The sequence below is a fragment of the Myxocyprinus asiaticus genome, chromosome 2, assembly GCF_019703515.2.
Source record: "Myxocyprinus asiaticus isolate MX2 ecotype Aquarium Trade chromosome 2, UBuf_Myxa_2, whole genome shotgun sequence".
Taxonomy (NCBI): Eukaryota; Metazoa; Chordata; class Actinopteri; order Cypriniformes; family Catostomidae; genus Myxocyprinus; species Myxocyprinus asiaticus.
In genome coordinates this window covers 64,658,104-64,673,834 of record NC_059345.1, presented here as the reverse complement: position 1 = coordinate 64,673,834, position 15,731 = coordinate 64,658,104, and the positions used below count along the sequence as shown (strand labels likewise).

Here is a 15,731-nt window from a genome sequence, read left to right as displayed (position 1 = left end):
TGGCTGGTATAATCATTTAAATGCTTTCCTTTTTACTTCAGTGCATAAAAATCTAAATGTGTTTCATGGAGAAAGTGACTCAAAATGATAGAGCAGGTTTAAGCGCTTGAGCCTGTGTCTAAAGCTCTTTAAAAAAAAAGTTGATAACCCAAATGGAATTTAAAGCACTTTTCTTGGGCAGCCACAATCTCTTACACATGAGACGATGAGACGGTGTGCGTGCGTGCATCAGTGTGTGTGTGTGCGTATTTATGTACCTTCTGTCTCCTCCGGAGAGTAAAGTTCTTCCACAGTAACAGTCTGAGTTGCGTCCAGAGACTCATTATCAGCAGCTTGATGCGTTGCTATGGGAATATTAAATATGTTACCCCTATAGAGAAAAAAGGAGGACATTTATTATTGACAAACAGTCTATTAACCAATCACAAATCCCAAAGCCTAATTTGGGTCTTTGTTGGATATAAACGTAAGCTCCTGCAATGGAACCAATTAGCCATTTCTTCACACCATTACTTTTTTCTAAGATTAAGTGAACTGTATTGGCTGCAGGTCCAATAGTATTTTAGTCTGTCAAGGAGAATATTTTCTAATGACCACCAAAGGGCATCACGATGGGAAAACGATAATCAGATCATTTGGTTTGATCTGAGAGTGGGTGTGTGATAAATATTCAGAGTTTCTCATTACACTGGAACTCTCTAACATCAGGTTCACATCAACAGTGTTTAATTCAAACACGTGCAGTGGCAGAAATCAGACCACAGGCTCTGATTTTCATTAGCAGCCACAATGCAACAATGATTGTTTTCAGAGTGGGTTGATAAAGACATCTCACTCCATCCTCATACAAAATACATTGCTCAGCTGAAACAACCACACTTTTAAACCTCATTAAAAGTTTTGGCTTTTGTTTTGTGGCTTTTTTTATCTATGTGTGTTAGCTCTGAGGTCATGTATATGCTAGTGTACTCCCTAAAGGTCGACAAAAGAGTCTTATAGCACATATACACATATAAAATTTACAGTCTGTCTCTTCTGGGAAAATATAGATGACATACATATTTTGTTGAAGTATTTTTACCCAATAAAACACTCTAGAATGAGAATGTACTAATACCTCCTGCCATTAACTAATACAGCTACAAGCAGTAGTATGAAGAAACCCATGGTTTGGCATTTTCTTAAACTGAAGGCAATTGGCTGTTAAAAAATAAATACATAAAAAGGACAAACCCTTCAATATATCCCACCCCAACTTTTTTTTTAAAAAGCCAGATAGCACACGTACATCTCCGAGATGTCTGTATAAGAGCGTTTCATCTGGAAAGCATCACATTCTAATTAACATCTGCTAAACATCTTAAATAGATCAGATTTACAAACATTCTAAATCATAAACGTCTCAAAGACATCTGCTGAATGTCTTACTGACATCTGAGAGGAAACGTTTTGCAGATGAGCAAACAACCTAAAAAAATACGTCTTCCAGATGTAAACACACACACACCAAATAGACGTTTGGGTGATGTATGTGTGCTATTAGGGGAAGTAACAGGATCAAAACAGGAAAGAAAATTGTGTTCACATGGGGCTTTTAAAGATGATGCCTAGATACAGCCATGGAATAAAAAAATAAAAAGGTAAGAGAAAGAGTGAATTGTGAGAAAAACTCGATAATGTGAGTTTATATCTTGCAATTGCGAGTTTATTAGATTAAATATAACGATCTGTTCTCTGAAAGCATGTCTTATCTTACAAATAGTACGAATCTTACAATGGATCTTGTTTTAAGGATGTTTTGATATTTTTTACTGGCTAACAAGAGAAAAAATACTGATTAAGAAACAGATTCATGTATTTCACGTACTATACACATTTTTCTGCTGTTTTTGATGTCTTTGCATACGAGGGGTCTGTGAAGACATACAGTTGGTAAGGAAAGCCTACGGGACCCGTGTTCACACACTCACTCTCACCCTACAGAAACACCAATTAATCACACATTCACACACTGTTGTCTTCATGTATTCACACCACAAAGAACTGCACTCCCTCATTCACCCTAACATTCACTGCTTCACGTAGAAAAACAGATGTTAAAAAACTAAAAAGTGGTCATATACTTGTTTTAACACCTTGAACAGTTCTTTAAAGAACAGATGAGTGTGTGTGTTTCTGTGTGTGTCATGGGACTGGTGTCGTAAGTAGAGCAGAAGATTAAAACGACTCTGAGGGAGTTTTAATTGGTACTAGTGGGAAAGGTTAGTTTCATGGTCACGTACAGACCTTTGCTTATCTGGAAATGAATACATAATCATCTTCAGATGCACAAACGTACAGCCACTATTCCAGGAAACCCTTCCAGATAACAGAGAGGTCAAGGGAGTTCATGACTCTAGTTTCATATGCTCAGTTACATAAAACACATCGTTAAAATATAGCAATTTCAGAGTACATACTGTAACTTACAACTTGACCTGTTGATTGAGAGTTGAAAACAATAGTGCTGTATGTGTTCTAACTCAATTGGACCTGAAACTTAACAATCACCATAACAGATAGAAAATACAAAGGATTGCATGTAATAACTAATGTGGAAACAAAAACATACTTATCTCACTGATCTGCCAGTCCTGTGGTCTTACTGGATTGACCTTACTGGTTTGTTATCACTGGTCTGTTCTCAGTGGTCTGATCTCACACATGTGGTCTCTAGGGTCTGATCTTACCGGTCTGATCTCACTGTTCTGCACTCACTGGTCTGATCTCACACATGTGGTCTCAAAGGTCTGATCTCACTGGTCTGATCTCACTGTTCTGCTCTTACTGGTCTGATGTCACTGGTCTGATGCCATTGACCTGGTCTGATCTCACACATGTGGCCTCTAGGGTCTGATCTCACTGGTCTGATCTCACTGATCTGGTCTTACTGATTTGATGTCACTGGTCTGGTCATACTGATCTGAACTCACTGGTCTGGTCTTACTGTTCTGATGTTACTGGTCTGATGTCATCGGTTTGATCTCAGTGGTCTGATCTCACACATGTGGTCTCTAGGGTCTGATCTTACTGGTCTGATCTCACTGTTCTGCACTCACTGGTCTGATCTCACACATGTGGTCTCAAAGGTCTGATCTCACTGGTCTGATCTCACTGTTCTGCTCTTACTGGTCTGATGTCACTGGTCTGATGCCATTGACCTGGTCTGATCTCACACATGTGGCCTCTAGGGTCTGATCTCACTGGTCTGATCTCACTAATCTGCTCTTACTGGTCTGATGTCACTGGTCTGATATCATTGTCCTGGTCTGATCTCACTGGTCTAATCTCACAGATCTGGTCTTACTGATTTGATGTCACTGGTCTGGTCATACTGATCTGAACTCACTGGTCTGGTCTTACTGTTCTGATGTTACTGGTCTGATGTCATCGGTTTGATCTCAGTGGTCTGATCTCACACATGTGGTCTCAAGGGTCTGATCTCAGTGGTCTAATCTCAATGTTCTGGTCTTACTGGTCTGATGTCACTGGTCTGGTCTGACTGGTCTTAACTCACTGATCTGATCTCGCTGGTATGACCTCACACATGTGGTCTCTAATGTCTGATCACAATACTGGACTTACTGGTCTGGTATTAAAGATCTGATGTCACTGGTCTGGTCTTACTAGTCTGATGTCATTGGTCTGATCTAACTGGTCTGGTCTTACTGGTCTGATCTCAGTGGTCTGATCTTGCACATGTGGTCTCTAGGATCTGATCTCACTGGTCTGATGTCATTGGTCTTGTCTTACTGGTCTGATCTCACACATGTGTTTTATAGGGTCTGATCTCACTGGTCTGATCTAACTGGTCTGATGTCATTGGTCAGGTCATACTGGTATGATCTCACACATGTAATCTCTGGGGTCTGATCTCAGTGGTCCGACGTCACTGGTCTGGTCTTACTGGCTTGATGTTATTGGTCTACTCTCACTGGTCCGCTCTCACTAGTCTGGTCTTACTAGTTTGATCTCATAGATCTGGTTTTAACACTGTGGTCTTACTGACTTGATCTGGCTGGTCGGGTATTAAGGGTCTGATCTCACTGGTCTGGTCTAACTGGTCAGATCTGGTTTAACCATTGTGCTCTTACTAGTCTGAGGTCACTGGTCTGGGCCATATGTATAAAAGTTATTTAGCAAAAAGTAGGTCTTGTTCAGGAGTTAAAGCTTTTTACAAAGAAGCTAAAAGTAACTTTCAGCAAAGTCTAAGCCTGATTCTTAAGTGCTGATTGAAGTGACACTTAAGTTTTATGAAATGAGGACTACAGTGATGTCTACCCAAAATGGTCACCCTCCATCACTGAGTCAGCGAATAGTGGGTCTGTAAGGGTAATTTGTCAGAGCGGCATGACACCATCCATTCATGATTTAATACCTCACATCAAAAAATTACATTTTGATAAAAGATTAATCTGTTTAATAATTCTTTACTTAATAAAATGAGAAAGCCAAATGTTATTTTCTGTATATTAAACATTATTCCACATCTTGCCTATTGTGCTCCTGCAAACATTGTGCAAATTGAAGGCTACAAAATGTTAAATGTGTAAGTGTACACTAATATATGCAAAAATAAATAAATGAATAAACATTGCAATATTAATTGCATATTGCTTTTCACATTATCATAACAAAAGAACAACTGTTTAATGCAGAAGGATATTAAACCAAACTCTTTGTTGTAATCCCATTAGAGTCACTGTTCTTAAAATATTACTTGCGTTACATGTACGATTTCAATTAAACATGGTTCGATTTACAGGTAAATTTGACGTTCAACATATAACCAATATTTTCTTTAAAAAATAATAAAATTGACGAAATGAATGCAGTCTCTTTCTCTGTACATTGCGCTCCGTTTGGTGGACTCGCTCCGTAAAATAGACCTATTTCAAGTAAAAACTCGCTTGTTGTTAGGACTTGCTGTTGTTTTTGCAAAATGGAAATGGAAACTCGCATGTCTTTGAGTTTATAATATTTACAGATAAGAATAAATCATTAAAATATAAGTTATAAGCTGGGGTTAAACATCTGTCAAGCTAATTAAACAGCAGAAGGAATCAAGAAAAAGAAAAACACCTGACACCTCACACGAAACTATGAGCTTCTATAAAACGTTTGATATAAAGTGCTTGGGTTGTGCTCTTTTCAGATGCAGCTCTGTAAAAAAGTTTTAATGGCTTTTCTTTCCTACATAAATACATTTTCAATACTGTAAATTGACGTCACTGACGGAGGTTCTCCATGCAAGAGCGCAGATATCTAACTAATCATAATGAAATTGGTTGTTGATGATTTTCATCATTGATTTTTATTGTTTTAGTGATCTTTAGATTTTATCAATTAGTTGTTGCAGCCCTCTGAAAGCTTAGGCATGTAGCCCATCAAATTTGTCAAATGCGCAATGTTACTGTACATCCACAATAATGAATTTCAATATATTCATTAAATGAAAACAATTAATGCAAAATTTGCTGATGGATTTCACTAGTTGGCTCAACTACAAATCAGATTTGCCCAAATTCCACTATCATGTCTAACACACTCTTTCTTTGTTGGCGAGTGACTGGTTTCAACATAGCACAGTCATCGTGCTACTCTTATGTAAACTTATTTTGAGGGAACACAAGCTATTTCATTAAAAAAAAAAAAAATCCTGCATTGTCCTTTAAGGGGCTCCATAAAATTTTCACAAACTTAAGACTGAAATTTTACTCTAAGCGGGTTTATCCATAATGCCCTTGATCTCACTGCTGTGGTCTTAGGCTGAGCATACACAGTGCGATTTTGAACAGTGCGAAGTTCCTGATCGATTTTTTCCTTTCGGGAGAAATCATGTGTAAGTCATATGTGCTTGTGTGGTCGTGGCTTGCATCATGTGAGCAGTATTACGAGCGGAACTGAATGGCTTACGAGCAGTTTACGACCTCCCGATCATTTTTAAACTTGTCAAAAAAAGAAATTCTGGCATCGTCGGCTTCGATTCATGATGTGTGTGTGGTTGAATGAGACGAGGTATGCTGGGAGAATTTTATGTTGTTGTTTGTTTTTTGGTAATTGCTTATATAGAGGAAAATGTCAGTAAAAGAGTAAATTATGTCATAACTAGAATAGCGCAAAAATTAATGTGACTGCGTCCAAATTCACCAGGTCATAAAGTCGTATCGTATATGTCTGCGTCAGTACGATTAGCAGGTAAACTGACTTAAACGTGTGCATGGGCTCACAATTTGATCATACTGTTCTGGGCTGCATTTCCCAAAAGCACCGTAAGCCTAAATAGCTCATAGAAACCATTGCTGCCAATGGTCTCTACGATCAACTTAAGCTTACGATGCTTTTGGGAAACGCAGCCCTGGTCTAACTGGTTTGATCACACAGATCTGGTCTCACAACTGTGGTCTTCCTGGCTTAATCTCACTGGTCTGGTGTTAAGGGTCTGATCTTACCCCTGTGGTCTTACAGTTCTGATCTCACCGCTGTGGTCTCGCTGGTCTTGTTGCTTGTCTGATCTCACTGGTCTGGTCAACCAATCTGCCAAATATTGCTGATGTATGAAGTAAATAAAAAACTATGGTTGCAATATTTACAATTTATAATTTTTAACATTTATCTTAGTAGTTTGTTCTTGTTTTAAAATGACACAGAGGTCATTCAATGTGGGCAGGTGAAGTTATGTGAAATTTTCTGCCCTAACAGAACAACCAAGTCAATTAGTAATTTTTCTTTTCCAAAGTGACTCTCAGAACAATTATTACAGGGACAGTCCCACTGGAGCAACCCGAGGTTAAGTGCCTTGATCAAGGACACAGTGGAGACAGAGGAACTCAGTTATCCACCAGGTCATGAATCACCCCTTCCACAATCTTAACTCACAACCTTTCGGGTTACTAGCCCAGATCTTTAACCATGAGACACACAACATACCTGTTCAAAGGTCATACTCCTCCAGTTAGGTTACATATTGGTCACTTCAGAGGACATATGCGTCTTTGTAAAGGGACATATTCAATTGTCTGAACAATTATTCTTCTACATGTGACACATCCTTTGGTGAAGGACATTTCTGCTTCTATGGTACGTAGTCTTCTGTTTAGGGATTTCTTTTTATTATTTTTTTTTTTAGAGGACATATTGTTTTCTCAAATACAATCTTCAGGGGACATGTTCTACTCTAACAGAGCCAAGTTTCGTGTTCAGTCAAAGTGCAGAGTGAAACTACACAAGACCACAAATTTGTTCAATGAAACCAAGTAGGTTTACAAGTCTGTTTGAGTGTGATCAACTTGCACTGTAGCTCATCCGATGGATTGTTGCACTTGTGATTGCAAAAGACCGTGGTACAAGTCCTGAAAAACATGTGATTCGACACATGAGCCAAAAGTATCATAGAAACACCACAACATGATGTGGTTGCTTCAGCAATTGCGTTCATCTCACATTTGCTTTGTATAACACTATCGGGTTTAAGGTTTGGGGTCAGAAGGTAGGTTTTGCTGATTTAATACTCGTTAGAGCATAAACCTTAAAAAACTAATCTGTTCGGGAGAAGTTGACTTTAGCGCCACACAGTGGACATTTCACATCGGAACTGCCACAATACGTGTAAGGAACCACATAATATATACATTTGCAAAAATGTAGCAACAATCATTTAATTTTCACGATAGACTATCCACAGATTGCTAAAGCTTTGATTGAATCCTCCTCACGGAGGTGGTAATATCACAAGTAGTGGTCGACAAATATCTATTTTTTTCGATGGCGGGTGCTTTTACCGATAACCAGAAAGCAGGGTGCCAATATAATAAGTTGGCCAAATACTTTCTTATTTATCAGCTTGGCTGATATATTGGTCACTATACTTGGATTGGAAGTCACTAGAGCAACGTTTTAATTGGTGTACAGATAAAAGTTGTGTTAGCAACAGCTCTGCCTTGAACGTCTTACTGAAAACTACAGCCTAGTAAAACAAGCAACATAATACTGTATAATTTTAGAATATGGATTGCCTACTAAAGTGAGAGCACTGATATCCTGTTTGTGACCCAGAATAAGAGCCAAGTCTTTTCTCTCGTAATTGTCTCTAGTTACAGTAAATATTTCAGCAGGCATCTGCAGAGGACATGGTGGAGGAAAATGACCAACACAGGAACCTTGTATGAAATATGCAGAGAGTAATTTCCTATTTATGAATCACTGTCTGCATTTACTGTTCCATTCCATTTCAACCAGAGAATTTATTTCTGTGGGAAATGAGGCTTCACACACACACAAACACACACACACACACACACATACACATCTCTAAATTTAGCTGCCAATTACGAGAGGACAGACCAGTGGAAGGTGCATGAATGTGTTTGTAGTGAAAAGGTCAGAGAGCAAATTGAAGGCTGTTATGGGATCTGCGAGATTTGCATACACTGAAAAGCCACAATTTTTTTTTTTTTTTTTTTTTTTCTGAGATTCAAATGTGAATTGGAAATTAAAATGTCCTGCCAGGGAAGGAACACTCTTCAAGAAGAATCCAAGAATGTATCTGGGACATTAAAAAGCACGGAAAGGTTGTGTGTGATTTTGCTATAGAAAAAAGTGACCTAATTTGACAAACACCATAAGGTGTGTTATGTCTTAATTCATTGGTTCTCAACCGGTTTGCCTCAAGACCCAGATTTTACACTGATTTAGATTGGTTGTACAGAAGTACATAAAAATCAAACATTGTAATTTATTAAAGTTACAATGAAGTGTGTAGACCCAACAATATGCACAAACACTGGGACAAATAGTTTTCTTTTTACGTCTACAATTTGTTTTGTAGAGGTTTTGTAGATGTTTTTTTCCTCCTCGATAAGCCTATATATTTTGTCCTATTTTAACTATACATAATTATACAACAGCCCTTAATGATACTGTGATTTGCATTTTATTTGAGGGATTTAGCATTTATTTCCCGGTTGTCTGTGAGCCTCTCAAAACAGGCCTGCAACACATTTTTGGGACGTGAACCACCAGTTGAGAACCACTGTCTTAGGGTCGAAACATACTCTACGCAAGTATGTGAATTTCAAGCATCATTGCATTCTAATATGTGTCAGACCGCGTTGCATTTTCAACGTAGCCACAAGGGGCGTTATAGCGAGATTAGTGTTAACTGTCCCCTTCTACGGTGAATTGTTTTCCAACTCCTTCATGGTGGTGCAACAGTTTGAAGATAATATTGCTGAGCAAATAAGTAAGTCAATATATTTATATCAACTGACCCGAATAATAACACTTCCAGTTTAATGGCATAGATGTTTGAAAGTAACTCTATCGCCCCCTTGAGTGCTGAGATTTGTTCCCACCATGGTAACGCAAGAACGCACATTCAGCATGTTAAACCAGACTGCACACTGGCAATATGGTGGTCAAGCATTCGCATCTGCACTAAAAAAAACTGCTCTTTGGCTGAACTTGATTCAATCATGGACAGTGGTTCCATATGTTTGAAATGATCTTTTGTAACTTAAAATTACTATGTAATCTCAACACAAACACTTTGTGTAGAAAGAACCTGGTTGAACTAAGTAAACCAAACACAATTATATGTGTCAATGTAACTTGTAAAAATTAAACAATTATTTTATTTATTTGTGTACTAACTAGTGAAAGTTAATGTAAGCATGCTTAATACATGCTGGTTGGAGGCACTAGAGAGTGTAGCATTTGCACCACAAAGCGAGCAATCAATTTCATGTGTGACATCTACCTGTCCTCATTGTTAGCTTAAGCTCCACTCTTCACCATAATGGTAACCCCAAAAAACTCCATGTCCACACTAATATGCTTTTGTTTGAAAACGCATATTTTTCTCTACGTTTTAGCCTTCCGTCCACACTGAGACAGCGTTTTTGGCAGCAAAAACTGAGCTTTTCGAAAACGCTCTCCCAAGTGGATACACTTGAAAACACTGACTTCGCATTGTAGTGTGGACAGGGGAAATGGCGGTATCTGAAAACGATTCTGAAAACGTATTTGTTGTCATGTGTTGCAGTCATGTGATCCATTCAACACAAAACAATCAATATGGCGGCCCATGTTGTAGTGGCATTGTTGTGCCTGATATTCACCTTGATAGCGTTTTTAAAGATAAATGTTACTTTGTACAACCTCCACACTGAATTCCTTCAAAGGCAATGGGAAGTTTACCCCACATTGCTGTCCTGCTGTGATACATGTGGACAGTTGCATTTCAGACTGTAAATCTTTCACATGTACAGTAAGGGGATATAGGAGTTTTCATATGTTTTTAGTGTGGATGAGCAGCTTTTGGAAAATGCTTGAAAATGGCAGTGTGGACAGAGTGCATTTCGAAAACAGAGATTTTAAATGTATCTGGATTAATGTGCATGTTGCCTAAATATAAACAAAATATTAAACACTAACAAGTATCCTGCCTTTATATTCATCTTGCACAAAAACACATCAAATGATACTTCATTTTAACATTTATTCTCCCTATTGAGTCCCTTGCAAAGTATGCTGTGAAATAGAAATCCACCGCCCAGTTTCATTAATGCCACCACAAAAAATATTAATGTATTCCCAACTCAAATGGATTAAGTAAACTTCCATTTTACAAATTTTAATAGATAGAACAAAATGAAATGTTCTAGAATTTTTTCACTTTATTTCATTAAGTAAATTGAACAAGCAGCAAAAAAAAAAACAACAACAAAAAAATACATATATATATATATATATATATATATATATATATATATATATATATATATATATATATTTTTTTTTTTTTGTTTTTTTTTTTTTTTTTTGAGTGGCATGTGTTCATGTTCTTGTGTAGATTATGTTTCGGCCTTAAGATCAAGCAAAGCAAACCCTGTTTATAGGTTTGTAAGCAGGTAATCCATCCTAAAAGGGTAGTTTATAATAAAGAGATTACACAACACTCTTTGTAACTTTATCTTAACTTAAACTGATCTACTCTCTCATTTTTGTCTGTATGAAACAAGTGTTGAGGAGTAATTTAGAGTAATAACGCTATTATAATTTAACTACATTTTTCAGTAGCATGCCATGAATGTAGCTCATCTATTTTCAAAACAGTGTAGCTTTCCATATAACAAGTTATTTTTTCCCAGGATTAACAGTGTAGCATGACAAAACTATGCATCACTGTTTATAATGCCATATTGTTTTGTGTACAATGCTTTATAGCCAAACAATCTAAGGCAATAGGCAAACACGCTTGCCTAAAATGTCCACTCTCTCGAGTATCTTTGGAAAGTCCTAGCAACTATAACAAATCAGTTTGTTCGGAAAGCTCATGTAAATAATCAATTCAGTGTATATATATATACTGTATATGTATATAGTTTATTACTGTAATAAATAATTGAGATGCTCATTGTTTTTTTCTGATGGACAGATTCTAATTGCAGAGTTAAGCTACTACAGACCCGCATGCATTTATCTGCTGGTGTTGCTGTTGGACAGTGTCACTTTAGAAATATGAGTGCTTTACACACTATTTAACATTTTGTAATATTTGAATTGTTTCATTTGTATGCAGTCAATTCTTTTTTTCATCCGAACTTTATGAGAAGGCACTGCCTCTCACCTCCTCATAGAAAATGCAACTTTATTTTTCAGTGAAGTTAACGTCGTTTTTCAAAAAGATAGCTTAACTCTATTTAAAGTACAAATCTTTAAATTCTGAGTAGCTTGAAGTTTGAAAATCTGCTGTTTCAAAGTACATTCCCTAACACTAGTATGAAATCATAAAAAGAAAACAGTGTTTCAGCTTGATTACTAAATCCATTTGTTTGCCACAAAGTAGCTTGTCACATAAAATAATGGAAAATGTTTGCTTTTTTAATCATCAGGCTTCAGGATAATACATTTTGCTCCTCTGTGTTGCTAATGCAACAGTAAACAATCATCCATTTGAATATGAATGTCATAGATTATAAAATATCAAAGTGAAATCTGCAAACAAATGATGATAGAGCTTGTCCCACAACTCTTGTGGGGATTTTAGAGGATGTTTGAAGTCAGTTCCCCTCAAGTTAACACAGGTGTCCTATTTCCCTCAGTGTCTATGGTGGTTACGGCCCTGGTTCCACATAAGCTTGACTCATGTTGCATCAGGTCGACTGGACTTACATTTACTGCACTGTTTATTACTGTAGATAAAACATAACTGCTATAGTCACAAAGTCTCACCTACTAAAGTTAGTTAAACTCTAAACAGCACTAACCAAAGTGAAACTAAACTGCAAAAATAATTTTCGTAATCAGTAAAACTTGCTCGTTTTGATTATTGGGGGGGGGGGGGTTACATCCCCCCATCTCCCCGGGAATCTACACCCGTGAGCACAATAAAAAAAAACACCAAACATCCAGGCAAGGGTCAACTATATAACTGTATTAAGATATTTGTTAATTATAAAATTTGTTCGTCATAACATTGGTTAATGTTTAAGTGCATTGCTTTTTTATTTCGTAATTATTTTACAGTTAACATCTAAATGAAAAGCCTGTACTAGGATGTTTAATGACAGGTGCTGAGACATCTTACCTCATACAGTGTCACACAATGCCCAGTTATTGTCACAAAAGGTTCACTGAACTGTATTCTACTTATTTTCAAGGCAACAACAGTGCAAATAGCTTGTTTTTGTAGCCTGTACAGAAATTGACTTTCAAAAATAAACTTACAGGAGTAAACAGTGTGACAACAAGCACCTACATCTCCTGTGTTGGAATAAATGCTTTTCATATTTTTGCATATTTTCTCTGTATGTATTGCCATATGCAAAGCAAGCAAACATTCATCAAAGCAGATGCCATTGCCATTATACTGTATGTTTACAATAATATTTTGCACTACTCGTCTACTCATTCCAGACATAATACATTTTAATATAAAAAATATCCTCCCAGATTGCAAACGTACATCTCCAAGATGTCTGTTTGAGATCTTTTCATCTGTAAAGCATCACATTCTAATTAACATCTGCTAAACAACTTATTGACATCCAAGACATACGCATTATGGACATATTGCAGATGAGCAAACAACAAAAAATATGTCTTCCATACGTAAACACACACATCAAATAGATGTCTGGGTGGTGTATGTCTGGTATCAGGGATGGTTTTTAATATTATAATTTTTTGTACATTTTGTACATTTCTATTTAACTTATATTTTCTTATTTGTCAATATACACTGGCGACCAAAGGTTTGGAATAATATACAGATTTTTCTGTTTCGGAAGGAAATTGGTACTTTAATTCACCAAAGTGGCATTCAACTGATCACAAAGTATAGTCAGGACATTACTGATGTAAAAAACAGCACCATCACTATTTGGAAAAAAGTCATTTTTGATCAAATCTAGACAGACCTCATTTCCAGCAGCCATCACTCCAACTCCTTATCCTTGAGTAATCATGCTAAATTGATCATTTGGTACTAGAAAATCACTTGCCATTATATCAAACACAGTTGAAAGCTATTTGGTTCATTAAATGAAGCTTAACATTGTCTTTGTGTTTGTTTTTGAGTTGCCACAGTATGCAATAGACTGGCATGTCTTAAGGTCAATATTAGGTCAAAAATGGCAAAAAAGAAACAGCTTTCTCTAGAAACTCATCAGTCAATCATTGTTTTGAGGAATGAAGGCTATACAATGCTTGAAAGAGATTTCATACAAAGATGTACACTACAGTCTTCAAAGACAAAGGACAACTGGCTCTAACAAGGACAGAAAGAGATGTGGAAGGCCAGATGTACAACTAAACAAGAGGATAAGTACATCAGAGTCTCTAGTTTGAGAAATAGACACCTCACATGTCCTCAGCTGACAGCTTCATTGAATTCTACCCGCTCAACACCAGTTTCATGTACAACAGTAAAGAGAAGACTCAGGGGTGCAGGCCTTATGGGAAGAATTGCAAAGAAAAAGCCACTTTTGAAACAGAAAAACAAAAAGAAATGGTTAGAGTAGGCAAAGAAACACAGACATTGGACAACAGATAATTGGAAAAGAGTGTTATGGATCTTAACCCCATTGAGCTTTTGTGGGATCAGCTAGACTGTAAGGTGTGTGAGAAGAGCCCGACAAGACAGACACATCTATGGCAAGTGCTACAGGAAGTGTGGGGTGAAATGTCACCTGAGTATCTGGACAAACTGACAGCTAGAATGCCAAGGATCTGCAAAGCTGTCATTGCTGCACGTGGAGGATTTTTTGATGAGAACTCTTTTAAGTAATTTTTTTATAGTAATTTTCACGTTATTAATATAAAAAGTAACAATTTCTTTCCATAAGAGCAAAATCTGTACATTATTCCAAACTTTTGGCCACCAGTGTATATTACTTTTATGTTTGTATGCTTCTATTCTTTTACGCATGTACTCAATTTTAACATTATATACTTCACATTCTACTTCTTTTTACATACTTTTGTATTCTTCTTCTTATTATCCTTACTTTATTTTAATTTAATTTTATTTAATTTTGCAACACTTTGTGGAAGATGAAAATAATTGTGTTGTACCTGTACAATGACAATAAAAGAACTTGACTTAATAAAGATTTTTAAAAAGTTAGTGTACTTGGATAACATGGAGACAACAGTGTCAGTTAAGAGTATACTTGAGATATAATATGAGACATGATTTTTGAAAAATCAATGCAGAATTTCCAATCAAGCTGAAATTTTGCCAAATTAAGCATATTTTTGGAAGCATAAAAAGCTAATTGTAAATTTGGCCCCCTTTTATAAATAAAAGTCAATAAAAATTATTTCAAAATGTTGACATTTGCTGGTTCAGAAAACAAAGTGATGCATGTATATCCACTGTTTGACTTTATTAGTTAAACTAGCGAGTGTGTGAAACTGTTTTCTTTCTTTTTTTTTTCTTTTTTTTTAAGTCCTCAGAGCCAAAAGTGTGTATAGTTGAACACTCACCTGTAGATCAAGTCCTCATAGTCTGCTTCCAATATGATCCAACACCTGCAATTTATCTAAAGACAGGAACTAGCAAGTCTAACCTGATACAGACAGGCAGCTGTATACGATCTCTTTAATGTATGCGTCTCTCTCTGTCTCTCTCTTTCTCTCTCTTCATTCCCTAAACAATAAACTACGTAAATGAGCTCTGTGCCATCACGATGGCTACAGGTGAGATGGTGTGTGTTACACAACACAGGAGACACCCACGTGGCTGACTGCTGTTCTGTAATCAAACCCTGTGTGTGTGTGTGTTGACATTTACAGCAGTTCAGAATGAATAGGATCCAAGTGTGACAGTCAGTTAATAATGAGCTAAGGCCGAGTGCAGAAGATTGTGTGTTTCAGCTGATGAGTTTTACAACAGCAGTTAAAATAGATGATGCCAAGACCTTGAGAGAGAGACCGTGTAAGAGAAACGAATGGAGTTCAGCAAGCATTGTTCACTTTGCAAAGTGAATTTCACACCGTCATTGTGCTCCAGCATCACCAGTGAATCATACAGCTGTATAATCAAACAGCTAATGAATTTATCAAGAACAAAACACATGACAGAATCACTGCTGAATCAAGCTTACCTCAAGAGCTTCATAAAGGCAGAGGTGAAGTCCACAGATGTTGTAGCCTTCTTTGCAAATAAAACTTTGTGTAAGTTGAAA

The 15,731-nt window shown here is 36.8% G+C and overlaps 1 protein-coding gene across 1 annotated transcript in view; it reads right to left on the bottom strand.

Annotated features, from left to right (window-relative positions):
* LOC127456485 (phospholipid-transporting ATPase ABCA1) overlaps window positions 1–15,143 on the bottom strand; it is a 221,481-nt gene extending 206,338 nt beyond the window's left edge. The window contains exons 1-2 of the mRNA XM_051725006.1: window positions 15,031–15,143; window positions 258–370 (exon numbers count right to left, since the gene is read on the bottom strand). Coding sequence (XP_051580966.1) covers window positions 258–323 — 66 coding nt within the window. The 5' untranslated portion in view covers window positions 324–370; window positions 15,031–15,143. The remainder of the gene's footprint in view (window positions 1–257; window positions 371–15,030) is intronic.
* Window positions 15,144–15,731: the final 588 nt, after the last annotated feature.